Source organism: Pipistrellus kuhlii, unplaced genomic scaffold (genome assembly GCF_014108245.1).
Source record: "Pipistrellus kuhlii isolate mPipKuh1 unplaced genomic scaffold, mPipKuh1.p scaffold_m20_p_1, whole genome shotgun sequence".
In the NCBI taxonomy this organism is placed as follows: domain Eukaryota; kingdom Metazoa; phylum Chordata; class Mammalia; order Chiroptera; family Vespertilionidae; genus Pipistrellus; species Pipistrellus kuhlii.
The window spans coordinates 143,185,782-143,206,258 of NW_023425404.1; the positions used below are offsets into that span (position 1 = coordinate 143,185,782).

At 36.1% G+C, this 20,477-nt stretch overlaps 1 protein-coding gene across 1 annotated transcript in view; it reads right to left on the reverse strand.

The window, feature by feature from the left end:
* Window positions 1-997: 997 nt before the first annotated feature.
* The window catches only part of CCSER1 (coiled-coil serine rich protein 1), a 1,094,278-nt gene continuing 1,074,798 nt past the window's right edge, over window positions 998-20,477 (reverse strand). Inside the window, exon 11 of the mRNA XM_036411399.2 lies at window positions 998-1,710. Coding sequence (XP_036267292.1) covers window positions 1,225-1,710 — 486 coding nt within the window. The 3' untranslated portion in view covers window positions 998-1,224. The remainder of the gene's footprint in view (window positions 1,711-20,477) is intronic.

Sequence of the window (20,477 nt, forward strand, 5' to 3'; positions counted from 1 at the left end):
CAGACCTGCTTCCTACTGGTTGCTATTTATTATTTATTTGTATAACTGCATATAGTCTGGTATTAATTAGCCATAAAGAAATCATTTTGATTTATTTATCAATCTCATGTGTGTTTAAGTAAAACACAATAGGCCTTATTTGTTGAAGATAAATATTTGCCATCAAATGAGTGTTAAAGACTAAGACCAAATCACCAAAATTCACGTTTTTAACTTTTCCTTCCAAAGTTAGATGATTAAATAGTTAAAATGGTGTATACTGAGCTACCAAGAAACTGACTTTCTGTTCCTCAAGACATCTTGTACGGGTTGGTGTACTAGTATACAGGGTGACATTGAATATGCAGAAAAAATAGCTGAAGATTTTAAAAATACAAGAAAAGTGAAGTAAAATAACTTTCTTAGAATGTTCCATCTCTAAAACTTTGAAAAATATGCTGACATGGCCATGATTAAAAGAGCAAGCATATCGTGCTTTTTGCATCCTTTGACAGAATTTAGCCAACTTTACCACCCCCCTGTGTGTGTCCTAGTACTTCAACATCACTAGCAAAAACTACAAGACATTTTTTTTAAAGATCAGAGCTGTCATTCTCTATTTGGCTAGCAATTACTCAGTCTAAAGTCCTTTTGAACTAGTGTGAACTAAACATTTAGAGGCAAAAGAAATAGACCACCCCCCCTTATAATGTGACTAGATAAGCTTGAATGTATGTAATAGAGAGACAAATGTATCTCTAGGTTACATGCAAGCAAACTCCGTTCTTCAAATAAATACACCACCAAATATAAGATTTAAGATCCATCTTCTCTTTTCCTTCTATTAACAATGTAATTTAAAATTCTTTACAATTCCATCATCTACTTATTCCTCACATCTATTTTCACAGTTACACCATTCAATGAATAGAGTACTATCTGATATTACTTTCAGCAACTTCAATAGATATCAGTTAACTGATAAAGATAAAAAATAAATAAATTATGGCCTATATAAACCAGCAAGATGGTCCCATTCATTATACATAGTTATATAATAACACCTTTAAGGCTATTAAACCTATTTCAATGAACATGCTTGAACCCTCATTCTAAAAACAAAAACAAAACTGCACAATTCATTGTTTATAACAAAAAAATAAAAAGTACATGACAATGAAAAGGTGAGCTATGAAGGAGAAACACTAACCATCTTTATTCAGAGACGAGAATAGGGTGATTTAATTACCCATCCTGTTGGCCTAGCGTCTGCAGCTCAGTGGTGTGTAAATTGTGGTGGAGAAAAACATTCTTTCGGCTGTACGTGTGTAAAGAGATCGGCCCTCTCGGGGGCTGTCCGAACCTGCCTGTGAAGGTTGAGTGCTGTCGGGCCACAGCAGCTTGGTCCTTTGGTTTCTCTGAGGACACAGGGAGCCCTTCAGTCTTAGCTGTTGGCTTCAGAGGGTTCTGCCCAACAGTGGCCCTTAAGTTCTGGGTGACCTCTGAAGTGAGGGTTTCATAAGTTCCTCTTGAGTGTTTGATAACTTCCACTAGTTCCTTGTCCTTTAAGAAATTATTTAAACATAGACTTGATAGTTGACACGTCTTGCTTTTGTAGGGGCTTGTCTGGTCAGCTGATGAATATCTAAAACGGTCCTCGGTGGGAGTATGTATTGCTTTTCTGTCCCTTGTGCTGAGACTTTGGCTCACAACTCGGTTTCGATATGTAGCCTATGGTAAGGACACAGAAAGAAAATGATGTTTTAAAAATACATTCAGAGAATACAGGGGTGATACTTTCACATTTTGTGTGCAAAACCCTACATAGTCAACAAGCCTTAAAAAAATCAATAGAATTCTCCATGAGAATAAATTTCCCAGTGCAATATTACTACCAATAGTAATAGATGGTTAAGTTTTTCTAAAAAACATTATTTTAAAAGCTTTAATTATTATTATTTTAAAAAATTCAAGCATATATTTGTGTGTATGTGTTTTTAATTGAGTTTTAGAAAGAGAGAGATAAAAAACATCCATCAGCTCACACCACTTCCAGCACAAACCTTGACTGGGAATTGAACCTACAATTTAGCCATGTACCCCACCATCAGCCCCAGGAATTGAACCCGAAACTCTTGGTTGAAAGGGATGATGCTCCAACCAGCCAACTGAGCCACTCATCCAGGGCTGAAGGCTTAATACTTTTTGGTTTAGAGAAAATTGAAAGGGAAGTACAGAAATTTTTAATGTACACGTGCATAACTTCCCCCAAATCAACATCACTCACCAAAGCGGCACATTTTTTATCAAGAATAAAACTATATGGACACAGCATAATCACCCAAATCTAGTTTACATTAGGATTTACTGTTGGAGCTGTGCATCCTTTGGGTTTGGACAAAATTATAATGGCATTTATTATTATAATAGAGCATTTTTACTGCCCTAAAAATATTCCCTGATCTTCCTATTCATCTCTCCATGATGCCTCCTACTCCTAGTAACTGCTGATTTTTATCATCTCCATCATTTTATCTTTTCCAGAATATTGTATAGTTGGAATTGTACAGTATGGAGTCTTTTCAGATTGGCTTCTTTCACTTAGCAATATTCATTTAAGGTTCTTCCGTGTCTGCTCATGGCTTGATAGCTCATTTCATTTTGTCATTGAACTAAAAGGAATTTTAAAATGTGTTTATCTAATTTCCTAAATTTGAATTCTATAGGTTTACCCGAGAATATAGATAATTTGAATAAGTAATGAACATCAATGTATGAGCCTATTAGTTTGTGGGTTATTTTGCTGGATTTTATACACTATATTTACTTAAATAAATGTGCATAGAGTTTTAGAATGATCAATGTCATTATTTGTATCAGCAAAGAGGTAATCTAGAAATGTTAGGAACTAAAACAATGTCATAACATTGACCTAAGGAGGACAACAGAGTACCTAAAAGAAATTTCAGCATATCTTTCATTTAGAATTTTTGGATACACATTATTAATCAAAATCAGGTCCACAAGTATATGCCATCTTCTGTCTCACAATGTTTATATTCTAACTAAAGGCCCAGTACATGAGATTCATGCATTCAGGAAGGGGTGTGGGGTCCCCTCAGCCCAGCATGTAACCTCTCATAGTATGGAAGCCCTCGAGGGATGTCCAATTGATGTCTTAGGCCCATGGGGAGCTGGCCTAAACCATAGTCAGACATCCTTAGTGCTGCCACAGAAGGGGGCCGCTATGCTTGCCAGCTGTCAGCCTGGCTTCTGGCTGAGCAGTGCTCCCCCTGTGGGAACACACTGGCCACCAGGGGGCAGCTCCTTCATTGAGCATCTGCTCCCTGGTGGTCAGTGCGCATCATAGTGACCAGTTGTTCAGCCATTCGGTTAACTTGCATATTAGCCTTTTATTGTATTGGATGATAGAAATAAAACATAGCTCATTGAGTCATGCTGTGGAAAGAAAACATTACAAGCTGATACCAGAATTTCTCTTGAAGTGGAAGAAAATGCTTGGTTTAGAAAAACACATTGAACTAGAAACTGTCCTATTGCTCTAGTGATAAAAGGGTGGGATTTATTGTTGATACAAAGAATGAAGAGAAAGAAAGAAGAAAGTAGAGCAGATGGCAGTAGCTTGGTATAAAACATTCTGAAGGAGCCAGAAAACTTCTAGATACTTGACATCTAAATGGAATAGTTTTGAATGATCATCTTTTCATTGTTCCCTTGAAAGCCATTTTTGCAAACCTGATCTCTACTTTGAACCCCAATTCCCTTATCCAGCCACCAACACTTTGATTAATATCATAATTTGACATAAAACCAAATAAAAACAAACAAACATGATTTTGAGTCTGAAACCTATTCTTCCCCACATAGCTTCCTGCATAATAAATGTCATCCCTATCAGGCTAACACATGGAAATTACCTTTGCTTTCTCTCTTTTCTTCATACCCCTTCAAATCATGTTCTTGCTAATGTAATGTGGGAAAAATGCAACCTCAAGTCATCTGTCCACTTCTCTTATATCCACTCTGTTCTCCTGATTCAATTCTCAGACACATATAAAGCATTTAAAAATAAGCATATGTTGAATAATGTTTAGCTGCTGAGATAATACTAAATACTGTTTATGAGCATCTATTATATGCCAAGCATTCTTCTAATGCCTTAACATATTCAATCCATGATTGAAGTAGTTCCCCTCATCTTCATTATACAGACTAGAAAACTGAGGCTCAGTGAGTTTGTACCTATACTAGTGCAGGGTGATGGTCTGCTTGATGAACCACAAGTTCATTCAGCCTTCCAGCAGAGCCCCACAATATTTCTGAAAGGTATCACATTTTTTTTTCTAAAATAAATTACAAGCAGAACAATTTTGTAATTTAAACTGATGTTTCAAGATTACCATTACTGAGATGAATCTCTCTGCTTTTCTGCAAAAAACTAAGGGGATAACTTGGGGTGTGCATATACTTTTTCAGATTGAAATATTTTACTAATCATGCCTTTCTTTTATAAAAATTATCTTGATTGTTAAATGTTCATTCTGGTTTTTATGTGCCTACTTATAGCAGACCTTCTCTATACTTGGCCACTTTAACTCGTCTGTAGATGAGGAGTAGAGGAAGTCAGGTTGATTATCTGGTGCACAAAAAGAAGCATTGCCCGATTCACAGCAGATGTTTCAGAGACTTTATTGGGGATAAAAGGAATAAACTATTTCAATTCCATTTTCATTCTTCAGAAACATTTCTAGATTACTGTTTCTTGACTCTTTTCCAACACTCTAGGTATTTGGATTTCCTTAGAAAAGTAAGCTTTTATATTCTCTTCAACTAACTTTACTTCTATAAGAAATTTACCTAATTATTAAATCAGCAGGCTGTAAATCAACCCTGTGCTTAATATCTGCAGCCAAATGTTAGACACATCCCGGATGCTATTTGTAAAATATTCTGATAAAAAAAAAAAAAAACCCTTTCACTTCAGGATGAAAGAGGCATTAGTAAATTCATCGTGATCATTATTAGTGAAAATGTTTTTCATTTCTATTTTTATAGTTGCTGCCTAGGAAAGTAGAGAAGGTGGGTGGAGATCATCTCATTACATTACATTGGGGGAAATATCCATGATTTTCTTTATGTGATATTTTAGTCCTCATAGGATAGTACATTAAATTGAATATATAATTTTAATAAAGGTATATTAAAAGAATACAATTTAACCTTTAGGCAGCCTCAATACTCTTTCTCTGATATGGCATCTGATACCTACAAGGAACCTGAGTATCTACCATAAAAAGATACAAAATCAAGGCTCTCCCTCTCAATTTTTAAAGAAAAATGCATATTTAAATTACTCATTCCTGTTTACTTCACACAGATTGCTTTTGACACCTTAGACTTCAAATCCCCACACCCCTCCTTTTTTAGTTGTTTATGATGTTCACCATTAATCCAGGGCTCATCAAATATGTAGGAGACTGTGTGGCACAGGGGCTAATGGCAAGGATTTGTGGTCAGACACATATGGATTAATTTATTCACTTTGTAAATGTTTATTGACTATCATTGAGGGCAAGGCACTGCATTACATGAAGGGAAATGGTGCTGTTCATAAAGGAAGCGGCTCCTGCCTTCAAGCAGCTTAAAGTCTGACGGGAGCATCAACCAGAATTAGACACTTTCCAGGTAGGTGACAATAGCAAGATTCTAAGCTACCAGTTTCCTCATCCATGAAAGGAAGATTCACAATCATACCTGCGTTGCCATACATAATTATCTTAATGACAGAAACAATACTAAATACATGAATGAAGTAAAGTGACCAATAAGCCTAGAAATTACTTTGGTAGATGCACATTTGGAAGCTAATATTTCCATCTAGACTTAATAAGAGCAAAGTCATTTAATCAGATTATTTAAGTAATTTTACATTAATTGTTGTAGTTTGGTTCTCCAGAACAGACTCTGAGAAAAATACTTGAGACAATAAAAACATTTATTGGAGTGTATTCTCAAGCCAAAGCCAGTGGAGAATTGAAGGAGGCGGGGTCTGGCGAAGGGGGACTTCGAAGTGCTCTGCAATGGCACTCTCTCAGATAATCACACAGCAATCTACAGCTTGCGTGACTTTTCATAGGTGTCTCCCATTTAGACAAGTGGTGGGGAGCCTTATACTTATTGGACATTGGCAGCCTCTGGGAAAGGGGTGTAACCTCGAGAAAGCAGGCTTTTCTTTATTATTTTTCTGCAGGAGTAATTCTTGGAGAGGAACTTAACTTGAATGCTATCAGCTGCCAACATTTTCAGCAACTGGGAAAATGAAAGCTTTCATTGTGAAAGCCTGTGTTTGTGTGTGGAGAGTGTGTGTTTGGGGTAAAGGAAGGGAGAATGGAAGCACAACCACAGCATCTACTACACTGATTATCCAATTGGTATGTTTTATATATTATGAGACAAGTTGGCATAATGGCAAGAATATTGAACTTTTAGCAAATACTCCAATCTTGACTCTGCTGCCAGCAAATGGAGTGACCTTGAATGAAAAAATTAATTTTGTGAGCTTCTTTTTCTGAGCCTGTTGGAAGAGATGAGGAAAAGATTGTGAAGAAATACTAATATTCATTTAACTCCCTTTCCAGTACTAAGATTCTATTCATATATATATATATATATATATATATATATATATATATATATATATATTACTCTACCTATTTGGAACATGTTTAGACAAATGTAGGAAAAATCAACTTAATTCAAAATATAAAAATATATATATATATTTTGTTAATAAATATTTGTATTTGATTACTTAGCCCAGAGGAAAATAAATAACACCAATTAGTAGCATGATGAAGAAATTAATTCTTTCTGCAGCTCTTGGGATCACATCCCTAAAGGGGATTTTCAGTTCCTATGCTTAGCTACATCCTCCTCAAAACTGAACTAAATTTCCCAAAACTCATATGTTAATTTTTAGGCCATTTAGTTGTCAAACAGCCATTTTATTGCCTATACTTAGAGCTCCTAGTAAAGGATGGATATATGGAAAATATAGTGATTAAAGTGTTAAGATTATAATATAATTAATTCTTTATTTCTCTATTATATTTTCTCTCTAATTTCTTCTGAAAGCAGGTAGTCTGCATTTCATTGAATTCAAGATCAGTGATTTTATTATACATACCACCAAGAAAGGAAAAACAAACAAAACCCATGCTATTTAAAACAAACAAAAACTATATTCCATTTACTTATAACCAGTTTGACCCAATAATTGGTAACACCAACCTCTCATGCAATTCCTTCTTTCTTCAGTTACTTATGTTTGATAGACAGTTCATTCACATTTATCTCAGGGGGTATATACATGTGGGTATATTTCCTCTTTAGATTTCATAAATAATTTGGTTTAATTTTAGAAGAGGGCATGGAATCGAGGGAATCCAATTATATATATATATATATATATATATATATATATATATATATATAATTTTATTTTTATTTTTTCATATAAATGTTACATCCTTTTTTTTCTTTACTGTGTTTTCATATACAAAATAACTAGTTATAATACAAGATTGTAGTAAACAGTTCTTGAATGATATTCTTAAATGAAAACTCAACACATGTAGTACCAATATTGCATTGAACTCAATTTTTTTTTTTTAAAAAGGACAATATGAAGCTATAAAATCCATACATTCAGCAGTGCAAACTCTGTTACGACCATGACCTGGATGAAAGCATTGATTTTAAAGATTCATCTAATTTTAGGGATCTTATTATCTTTAAAAAATTGTCTCATAACTGATGCAAATTATGAATAAAGTAATCCTGCCAATGTGTACAGTCCCATTTTTGTTAAAGTAGGGTAATAAAATTAAATGGGGCATATAGCAATATTTCTATCACTGATTGATAAATTTTATGTATTTTTTCTGAAGATTTTCCTTTCTGGGAACTATACTGACAACTGCCAAAAATGTTATCAGCTGTTACTACCTGTGATTCTTGTGTTGATTAGAACTTAACACAAATATATTTTGTTTCTTCATTTTAACAGAAAATAGTATTGTCTTACATCTAGAATTGTTCCTAAATGTACAGAAACATACAAATCAATTCCTAATATCTAGGTAGAAAAAAATGGTTTACATTAGAAAAATGACTGATGTTAAATAGTATTTTAAAAAAATCACAATGTTTACTAAAAATACCAATATTATAATTTGAATTCAAATAAAAGAATACTATTCAATTACATTAAAGTGAGCAAGTATCATTGGTCAGAGTTCTTATAGTATGATAGTATAAGCTAAGTAGTAATTCTTAGATGATAATGCACACTGAGAAATGCACTTCCTGAGTAAGTTCATGGTTTCCTACTAATGAGTCCTCTAGATCAATTAAGATAGGCAATGCGGAATACCGTATATTTTACTTTTAAGAATATAAATTTTGAACCCTATATATTTCTACATCCAAACCAACTGAAAAACCACTTTGCCTGTCTTGTTTAATGCTAAATCCACTACTCATAGCAGTTCTTGGTATTTAGTATTATTTAATTAATATATATACACTCCAGAAAAGCCTATTACCATGATTCCTTTCTTCACTGACAGTTTACATAATACTAGGGGCCCAGTGCATGAATTCATGCCCCTCGAAAGGAACTGTAGTCTACAGGGTAGGCCCAGGGTTGGCCCATCCTCCACCCCTGTCCAGCCCCTCCTGCCATGGCCCCCAGTCCGCTGTCTGCCTGCAGCCCACTCCAGCTCCTATCATCACCACTCCTACACACTGACTGCATGGAGCAATTGGGGCCAGCGCCAGCAGCAGGTGCGAGCAAGGCTGGTGCTGTCAGCAGGTCTGAGTGGTGGCTGCTGTCCCAATTGCCCCTCAGGAGCAGAGGGAGGTGGAGAAGCCCTGAGGGACGATCAAGGCAGGCATCTGGGGCCAGCAGCGGGTGCAAGCACTGGGCAGGACCTACGCGTGTGGGAGCAAAGAATTTTCAGTAACCCTCAGAGACTTGCCCTGATGACAGCCACGAGTGTCCCACCTTGGTCTGGAAACCCCATTCACCTGCTCCACCATCCCGCTGTGGCTGATGCCCACCATTTGCCACACTCTGATGTCTGCTGCCAAGATCATCATGTACTGTGTGGGCCCCCAGATGGTCAGTGCATGTCATAACAACCGGTTGTTCAGTTCTGCTATTAAGTCTATTTGCATATTAGCCTTTTTTATAGGATGGAGCATTCTTTTCCTTGATATTTTTTTTTTCCTCATTGCTGAATGAGTTGATTACTTTGATGTAAACAGATTAATGTATCATCTGAGTCTTAAACTACCAAACACTGGGCATGTCTATTTTGCTTCCCTTCCTTCCTCTCTCCCTTCCTTCCTTTCTTGGGCATGACTTTTCCCAAAGGAGAGTTTACTTTTCAAGGATGTTTTTATAGTTTCAACTCCCTCTTAGTTGTACCTTCCCCGATAAAGTAAGACTTATTATGTAACTATAAGATATCCGTCAGAGAAAATAAACCTTTTATAACTACCAAAATCGTGTGATGTTATGTCTATAGCATTAAATATCAAAGCAACTAAAAAAAAAATCTCTTTAAGTACATTACATCAAAACTGTGGAAAATGAATAGAAAGAGAGTTATGGTGAAGCAGTGGTTCTTAATCTCTTTTCTTCCCATGTATCAACATGACACAGAAATAAACTTCTTTGGCCAAGCCAATAATAAAAAAGTAGTCCCATTAAAGCACTGGGCATATCTTTAACTCAACTCCTATATATTTCATTTATGTGAACATTTTGAATTCAGAAATATAAGCAGAACAATCAGAATCTTGTCTAATTTATAAAATGTATAATTTCTGGTGTCTGAGTAACAATACTAACATATTATTTAATATACAGACTCAACAAATGACTGTGACCCATTTGATACTGCCCAGACTTGAAGATTTACTGGACTGGTCACTTCATTAGTGCAGAAAATAAATGTTGACGGCACCAGTTGAGGCAGTATAATAAATGAATGACAGAGAAAACTCTATAACAAAGGCAGAATAAAAACTTTCAATATTGTAAAGTCAATAATCCATCTCTACCATTAAATATGATTATGCATATGAAAAGTGCGTTGAAAAAAGGTATGTACAAATAATATTAATATCACTTGATAACATATTAAAATCTATAAATAAATCTTAGATATATTTTTATTGAAATAAAATTATATATATTTCATGTATACAATATTATAACTAGACATCTGTGTACACTACCAAAATTAATCACCACAAAAAGTCTGGTTTTCATCCATTGTTATAAAATAAAATCCCTTTTCCTCATTTTACCCATCCCCCATTTCCTTCTTATAGCCACAACTTTTGTCTCTAATCCTGAGTTTGTTTTTGCTTATTCAATATTATCTTGTGGGTTTTTTTAGATTCTGCATATGAGTGAAATTGTAAGGCATTTGTCTTTCTTCATCTGACTTATTTCACTTAGCATAACAATTTCCAGGTCTACCCTAGTTTTCTATACATACATATCATATATTTTTTCATTCATCCATCAGTGAATACTTACATTGTTTCCAAAGTTTGGCTATTGTCAACAATGCTGTTATGAACAGAGGAATGCATATGTTTTTTGGAATTAGTGTTCTCATATTCTTCAGATAAATACCCAGAAGTGGAAGAGCTGGATCATATGGTATTTCTATTTTTAATTTTTTGAGGAATTGCCACATTGTTTTCTATTCATGGCTGCACTAATTTACATTCCCAACAATGATGTACAAAGGCTCCTTTTGCTCTACATACTTTTCAACACTTTTTATTGTCTTTTTATATATATATATAATTGTCATTCTAACAGGAGTGAAGGGATATTTGCTTATGGCTTTGATATGCATTTCTTTAGTAATTAATGATGTTAAGCAGTTGTTCATGTGCCTGTTGTCTATCTGTGTTCATTTTATTAAAAATATTTAATGATTTTAGACAGAGAAATGAGGCAGAGAGAGGAAAATAAATTTGTTTTTCTACCCATTTATACATTAATTGGTTGATTGTTGTATGTGCTTGAACCAAGGATTGAACCCACAACCTTGGCTTATTGGGAGAACACTCTAACAAATTGAACTAATGGTCCGGGCGTCTGCCCATTTTTAATCATGTGTATTTTGGTAGTTGAGTTGTATGAGTTCGTTAATATTAACTTCTTAACAAATATATGATTTGCAAATATCTTCTTTACATTTTGATTATGATTTCCTTTGCTATGCAATCACTTTTTAGTTAGACATAATTCCATTTGTATACTTTTGTTTGTTGCCCAAGCCTTTAGAATCATATTCTCAAAAATATTGATAGAAAGTGTATCAGATTACCAACTATATTTTCTTCTAGGAATTTTATGGCATCAAGTCTTAAATGGTATCAAGTCTTACATTTAAATCCTTTGCTAACATTGAGTTAATTTTTGTGTATGATGTAAGATAGAGGTCTACTTTTATTCTTTTTCATGTGGATGTCCAGTCTTCCCAAGACAATTTATTGAAGAGACTATCTGTTTCCCATTTTATGTTCTTGGCTCTTTTATCATAAATTAATTGTCCATATGGAGATTGGTTTATTTATGGGCTTTCAATTCTGTTACATTGACTTGTGTGTCTGTTTTTATGCCAACGCCATAGCATAAAATTTTTAATTATTATAGCTTTATAATATAGTTTGAGACCAGAGAGAATGATACCTCCAGCTTTGTTCTCCTTTCTCAATACTTCTTTGGCTACTTGGGATTTTTTGTGGTTCCATTCAAATTTTAGGATTATTTGTTCTAGTTCTGTGAAAAAAAATTGCCATTGGAATTTTGATAGAGTTTACATTGAATCCGTGGATTGCTTTGGATAGTAAGTGCATTTAATAATAGTAATTATTCCAGTTACTAATACAGAATGGGATATCTTTCTATTTGTTCACAATTACTTTCTTTCTATGTGGTTATCCTGGATACTGTCATAAGGGTCTTTGTTAATATTTTTTTTTCTCTAATGATCTTTGTAAATTCTCTTAAAGAAAGGTTATGTTAGCATGGTGACACATGTTAAAGAAAAATTAAATGGAAGTGCTCTGTACATAGTTCCCTCCCCATTGAAGCACACACCTTAAAGAAACCCATGTTGTCCTACTTTTAGAGGATGGATTCTATAGCATTCCAGGAAAATGCTTTATTGCTTTATTGACAATGGAGTCTACTATTGGAAGAGACATAATGATTTTTTCTTGTAAAACTTTACCACACTAGTTTCTATCCTAGTTTTAATGAGGTTGATAATTTACACAATGTGGTGATGAGTGCTTTCAAAACCTGATTATCTGATACCTAATGTTGAAAAGATCTATAGTGAAGATATTCTTAAATTTGCTAAATTCAAAAGAACATACGTTATATAATTTTAGAAAAATGATTAGAAGGCTTATAAATCACTTTAGTTCAGATTTTATCTATACTAATAAAAGGAAAATATGCAAATTGACTGTCACTTCATGGTGCCTACTAGCCAGTCAGAAGTGAGTATGAAAATTACCATATTTTTCGGACCATAAGACGCTCCGGACCATCAGACGCACCAGTTTTTAGAGAAGGGAAATGAAGAAAAAAAGATTCTGAAACAAATAGTGTCCTAAAATATTTTATGTGCATTAAAACCCAACATCACAGTCATAAACACATGTAATCAACCCTGTAAAGTAAACAGCAGCATTTAGAACCATTTTAGAGCCGGGCAAGCACACAGAGACCCCACAGAGCCGGGCAAGTAAAAAAACTTTTTTTTTTTAAAGTATATGTGTAGGCTATATTTGGACCATAAGACGCAGGGACTTTTCCCCCCCACTTCTGGGGGGAAAAAAGTGTGTCTTATGGTCCGAAAAATACGGTAACTTACTGCCTCCATGGAGACTGACAGCAGGGAAGAGGCAGCTCTCAGCACAGCCTGATTGGCCGAAGCTGTGGTGAACCAAGAGCAGGCAAGCGCCAGCACGGCCTCAGCAACCTGGGAGCAGTGAAGCTCAGCCCACTGGCAGCACCCAGCATGGCCTGCTTGGCCATCACTGCAGCGACCAGGGAGCAAGCAAGTGTGGCCTGCTTGGCAGTTGCTGCAGTGTGGAGCAGGCAGGCCCCACAGAGAGCAGAGAACCATGAGGAGCAGGCCTAAACCATCAGTAGATATCCCTTGATGGATTTCCAGAGAGGGTACAGGTCAGGCTCAGGGACAACCTCCCATGAACAAATTTTATGCACTGGACCTCTAGTTTATAATAATCACTAAGATTCGAGGAATATTTATAATGTGTCAAGATATGGGCTTTGTTTTACCAGAATTTCCTTACCAGAATTCCAGGTTTAGCAGGCAGCAGAAGATGAACTGGATTTCAAACATTTGGATTTCAAAATCCAAGCTCTAAGCCAGTAACTTTTTAACTTCAGATCTATTTACATTTTTTTAATTTTTAATATATTTTATTGATATTTTACATAGTGGAAGGGAGAGGGATAGAAAGTTAGAAACATCGATGAGAGAGAAACATCGATCTGCTGCCTCTTGCACAGCCCCCACTGGGAATGTGCCCGCAACCAAGGTACATGCCCTTGACTGGAATCGAACCTGGGACCCTTCAGTCCACAGGCCGACGCTCTATCCACTGAGCCAAACCGGTTTCGGCATTATTTACATTTTGGATTACACTATTTCTATAGGGGACTCTCCAGGGCATTGCAGTATGCTTAGAAGCATCCCTTGCCTCCACCTCTAGGTGCCAATAGCACCTCAACCCAACTACAACAACCCAAAGTATCGCTAGACATTTCTAAATACCCCCTGGAGAGCGAAGTTGTCCCTAGTTGAGTATCACTAGCCTAAACTATAATGCTTCCTTAAGTCAGACAGTTAAAAGTACCCAATGCAGTACTTCTAGAAAGAAATAGGCCCCATACAGAATTAGCTATCCTTTTAAAAAACCATTTTCAGCCCTGGCTGGGTGGCTCTGTTGGTCAGAGCATCATCTTAATACGCACAAAGTTGTGGGTAAGATTCCCAGTTGGGGAACTTATGTGAGTGTGGGATTGATTCTCAGTCAGGGCATGTACAGGAGGTGACCAATCGATCTCTCTCTCCCTTCCTCTCTCTCAATTCAAAAGCATCCTCTGGGAAGATAAAAAGTAAAAATATTAAAAAATAATTTATGACCAGTAGGAAAGCAAATTTAGGTTTTTATACTATTTGTCCTTTAAAAGCACATAATGCTCTTTATAGGCTTGATACCTCCTTACAGTGATGGATTTAAAATATTAACTCATTTATTAAATCAATGTAATTTGCTGATAAATATTGGAAGCATAAATCTTGATCAACAAGACAAATAAGCACCATATACTGTATAGTATATACAATTGAAGGGTTTCTTCATTCTGAATAACCCAGGAAGCATTGGGGTTCCGAAATGTTTAATTAGGCAGCACTTCATTCAGTGCTCTAACAGAGGTCTTAAAACATAACTGTTCCAGTGCAGACAGGAAGTGGAGGAATATTAACAGTGTCATGAACTGCTTGAAAAAACAAATGTTCCTTTTGCTTTTTCACAACCTAATCTATTGGTGTGAAGTAATTGGTGGACCTGAAATGTCCCTCTTTCTCAGTGACAGCCATTGAAGTGTCAGTGTGAATTCAAACTACATTTACTAAAAATTACAGACTGTCCTTTCCTTGTCATCACTGACGAATAGGATTTCTAAAGCAGTTATAAATACCAGGGCATGTCTCTGTGGATTTTGGCACATTGCTGCATCTTTTTATATCCTTAGATGGTGAATCTGTTTTCAGTGATAAAGAAGAATTTTGTCGAATGTCTAAGAAATGCTCTACCACAGATAGATTGTATAGAGAAGTAGTAAGTGCTTTGCAAGCAGGAAGGCTTCTAATAATAAGCAAAAGGAAACATTTAAAGTTCTGGGCAGGCAAAACCTATTTTTTTCAGAATGCACAAATTACCAAGAGGAAATTGTCTGGAGTGAAATTATTTCTTCTGACTCAACCTCACTCTTAAATTCTTTAGGGTATATTATATCCTCTGGTGGACATTTAGGATTCAGCTAGGTTTAAGAACTTGACCAAAATAAGCAAGGTAAATGTTAGGAAAGTCAGATAAAAGGCAAAGTTCCCAAGAGAGGAAAGTATGTCCCTCTTCCCACAAGAAAAATTAAAACATGCAACAGGTGTGTGTGTATGTGTGTGTGTGTGTGTGTTTGTGTTTACATAAGCCATTTGGCTTATGCTTGACTGTTCTAACTATAACTAGAGCAAATGAACTTGGTACAGAATTAATCTTGAAGGTCAATAATGAGGGTGTGTGTGTGTGTGTGTGTGTGTGTGTGTGTGTGTTGTAACCCAGTCTCTATAAATAATTCTTAGTTAAAAGGTGACTTAAATGAGAATTTCAGACAATTACTGCTTATAAAAGCAATGTGGGCATATAATCAAGAACTCAATTCAGAAGAAACCTAAGAAAGTATAATTTTGAACAAGTGATATTCCAGAAAAATGTGATTTCTAAATAAAAAGGAATAAGTGAGGGCTTGAGCTAAATTTATATTCCTAAGGGAAATGAAGAGGAAATGGCTCTTATGTGTTTGCACAACAAATCACAATAATGGGCAATTGCAGTGGTTTACTACAGCAACAACATGAAAAATGAGTCTCCTGTCTAGACACTGCTTCCAAATATCTAGCACATATTAGATGGTGCAATGTTTCTTGAATAAAAGCAGCATTAAAAATAATCACAGAAATTCTTATATTCACATAATGTCTTTTGTGTGAGTAATTCAGTCTTTATAGCCAATTTCTGTGGTTTTATAAGATAGAAATATTTGTTGTATCCAATACATGAGAAAATATACTTATAAAATTAAGAATCTAGACTACTGTTTATTCCTTTTCATTTTAGTAGTTATTAGCCTGATTAAATAAAGTGAATCCTAACCTCCTTGCTTAAATGATTACATCTAAAGAGTAATTTTATCCAATAAACTCTGCTAGGAGACTTCTAAAACAAAGACATTATTTACCTAATGTACAAAATAACCTGGCAAAAGAAATGAAATAAAAATATAGCAATTGTAAATGGCTCAAATTTATTGTTTTATATTAGTACTAGAGGCCAGGTGCATGAAATTCTGCATGGGGGGTTGTCCCTCGGCCCAACTTGTGCCTTCCTGCAATCCGGGACCCTTGGGTAGGATCCTTACTACTGGCTAGCAATCAGGGCCTATCAGGGCTTTCCTTCCCCTGGTTGCCGGCAGTTGACCCTATCCACACCACAGCCACTGTTTGCCATCTATACATCACTGCTTCCTGTCCTTCACCTCAGTATCTTCCCCTCCCCTGGCCCCTGGTCGCCTCACTCTGGGGGTGACAGGCATGGGGTATGATCACTTGGCTGGCCTGGGCCTCCCTCTGAGGGGCAATTGCTGGCCAGCCCTGCACACCTGCCACAGTGACACTGACCGGTGCCTGGGCGTCCCTCTGTGGGGCAATTGATTGTGGGGCCCCCAGATTGATCTCTCCTACAGAGTGAGGCCCTGCACACCTACCACAGCACTGCTAGCCAGGTGGCCTGTGCCTACCTCTGCTGAGAGATGGATTGCTGGGCTCCATGATTGATGGTACCTCAGAGGGAGGCCCCACCCACACTCACAGTGCTATTGACTAGGTAACCTGGGCCTTCCTCTTTGAAACAGTCAATCATGGAGCTCCACAATTAATCACCCAGCAGAGGAATGCCCCGCCCACCTGGGTGGGGCTCCACAATTGATTGCTGCGCAGAGGGTGGCCTGGGCCTCTCTCTTTGGGGCAATGGATCATGGATCCCCCATCAATCACCCCACCGAGGGTAGAGTGGGCCTCCCTCTGTAGGGCAATTATGGGGCGATGGCAGGGCTCTCCAACCAGTCTCATCACATCTGCTTCTCAGGAATAAATCCCACTGGGTCCTGGTGTCTGATATTTATAATGTAATGCTGGATCTGATTTGCTAGAATTTTGTTGAGGATTTTAGCATCTATGTTCATCAAGGATTTTGGCCTGTAATTCTTTCTTTGTCTTTATCTGGTTTTGGTATTAGGGTAATGCTGAATTCATAGAAAGAGCTTGGAAGTATACCTTCCTCTTGAATATTTGGGAAGAGTCTGAGAAAGATAGGTTTTAGTTCTTTGAGTTTTTGCTGGCACTCCCCTGTGAATCTGTCTGGCCCAGGCTTATTGTTTGCTGGATTTTTATTTATTTATTTATTTATTTTTTTATCATATTGCTTCAATTTCATTGGTATTTATAGGACTATTCAGGTTTTTTTATTTATTTATTCTTCCTGATTGAGTTTTGAAAGATTGTATTTTTCTAGGAATATGTCCATTTCATCTACATTGTCCAGTTTGTTGGAGTAGATTTGTTCTTAGTATTTTTTTTTTTATTTATTTTTTATTTATTTATTTTTACCAATCCTTTGTATTTCTGTGGGGTTGGTTGTTACTTGTTACTTTAACTCTTTCATTTCTGATTTCGTTTACTTGGGTCCTTTCTCTTTGTTTCTTGGTGAGCCTGGCTAGAGGTTCAACAATCTTGTTCATCCTTTCAAAGCACATGTGTCAAACACAAGGCCCTCAGGCCAAATCCGTCCCGCCAGGCCTTGCAATGTGGCCCGCATCGCGCTGTCATCACTGCACTCCGCTGCGTTTCCATCACAATGACAGTTTATGACTGTTCAGTAAACCATTGGGCCCTCGATTTAGGCTGGATTTTAGGTTTTAGCCCCTTCTCTGATTGAGTTCGACACCCCTATTTCAAAGAATCAGCTCTTGGTTTTATTGATCTTTTGTTTGTTTGTTTTTTGTTTTGGTCTCTATGTCATGATTCCACTCTAATTTTATTATTTCCTTCCTTCTGCTTACTCTGAGCTTTTCTTGTTGCTTTCTTTCTTTTTTTTTTTTTTTTTTTTTTTTTTTTTTACAGGGTTAGATACTTTATTACATTTTTTTCCTAGTGTTTTTGAGGTAGGCCTTGTAGAGCTTTGAACTTTCCTCTCAGGACTTCTTTCACTGTGTCCCATATATTTTGAATAATTGTGTTTTCATCATCATTGATGCCATGATGCTTTTTATTTCTTCTTTGATATGACTGTTAACCCAATCGTTATTTAATAGCATGCTATTTGGCCTCCCAGTGTTTGGACTTTTTGGATTGTTTTTATTGTAGTTGATTTCTAATATTAAGCCATTGTGATCTGAGAAGATACTTGATATGATTTCTATTATCTTGAATTTGAAGGAACTTTGTGTCCCAATATGTGGTCTATCTTTGTAAGTGTCCTGTGCGCACTTGAGAAGAATTTATACTCTATTGCTTTGGAATGAAATGTTCTGAAGTTGTCAATTAATTCCATATGAGCTAGGAGTCATTTAACATTGCTGTGTCTTGGATAATTTTTTTTTTTTTTTTTTTTTTTTTTAGGATTTATTCAGTGGTGTTAATGGGGTATTAAGGTCCCCTACTATGATTATATTGCTGTCAATCTCTCTCTTATATCTTCCAGTTTTTTTTTTGTTTGTTTGTTTTTAATGTATTTGGGTCTTCTTGCATTGGGTACATATATGTTTACCAGAGTTATATCCTCTTGTTAAATTACTCCAATTAGTATTATGATGTGGTTCTCCTTATCGTTTGTTATGGCCTTCATTTTAAGGTCTATTTTGTCAGATATAAGTATTTCTATCCCAGCTTTGTTTCATTTATTTAAATTTGCCTGAAATTTTTTTCCATCCCTTCACTATCAATCTGTCTGAGCCCTTTGTTCTGAGGCGGGTCTCTTGTGGACAGCACTATAAATATATGGGTCATGTTGTCTTATCCATCAGCTACCCTATGTCTTGCTTGGAGCATTTAGTCCATTCACATTTATGGTTATTGATAGGTACTTGTTTGTCATCATTTTAATTTTGTATGCCTGTGTTCTTTCTTCCCTTATTACTTCTTTTTTACAGTAGTCCCTTTAGTATTTAGTTCATTGCTGGCTTGGTGGTAACATACTCCCTTAGCCGTTTTTGGTCTGTGAAGCTTCTGATTTCACTTCAATTTTAAATGATAGTCTTGCTGGATATAGTATTCTTGGATCCAGTCCCTTATCTTGCATTATTTTGTATATTTCATTCCATTCGCTTTTATCTTGATGTGTTTCTGTTGAGAAACCAGTTCAGGCGTCCTCAAACTTTTTAAAGTGGGGGCCAGATCACGGTCCCTCAGAGAGCTGGAGGGCCGGACTATATGAACTACTAATTCCTACTGTAACACCTCGGCTGCGCTCACTGCCCAAAAAACCTGGCGGGCCGGATCAGACTCCTCTGCGGGCCGCATGTGGCCCGCGGGCCGTAGTTTGAAGACGCCTGGATGGGAGATCCCTTGTAAGTAACTATCTGACCCTCTCTAGCAGCCTTTAAGAATCTTACTTAGTTGTTGATGTTTGACTATTTAATTATGATGTGCTTTGGTGTCAGGGTTTTTTTTTTTTGGGGGGGGGTTCATCTTGTTTGGGACTCTGTGTGCTTCCTGGACTTGTGTGACTTTTTTCTTCTCCAAAACAGGGAAGTTTTCTGTCATTATTCCTTTAAACAGGTTTTATATTCCTTGCTCATATTCCTCTCCTTCTGGCACCCCTATTATGCAGTTTTGTTTCATTTTGTGTTATCCTCAAGGTCCCTTAGGCACCCCTCTTGCATTTTAAGTTTTTCTTTTTCTACAATAGTTGCTACTGCTCTTGGGTGCTTTTTCTACCTTGTCTTCTAACTTGCTGTCCTCATCTTCTTCTAGTCGTGTTGAAGCCTTCCACTGTGTTCTTTATTGCAGCAATGTCATCATGTTCTCTTGATTCCTTTTCATGTTGGTGAAATTCTCATTTAGCTTCTTATAATTCTCATTGAGTTGTGTTTATTTGTCATCCAGACATTTGAGCATCCCTATAACCATTCCTTTGAATTCTTTCTCTAACAAATTACTTGTTTCAATTTCATTAATTACTTTTCTGGTATTTCTACTTTTTCTTTCTTTGTCTTCAATATCATTAAATACAAGTTAGAACCAATTTTTAAAAGAAGCATGGGATTACAAAGATATGGATTTTTTTTTTATCATGTGAAGAATTAAAACTTGAAGAGATTTATTTAATAATATAAATTTTTAAAATAACCATATTTTCCTATATAGGATGTGTTTATGGATATTAGAGACACTTACTATGGAATGTCAGAAATAATGCTAAGGCTATTTTTTTTTTCTTCTGAAAAGATGCTTTATTAAAGCAAATAGTGCTCTCAAAAACTCAGAGCCATCTCAAAAAGT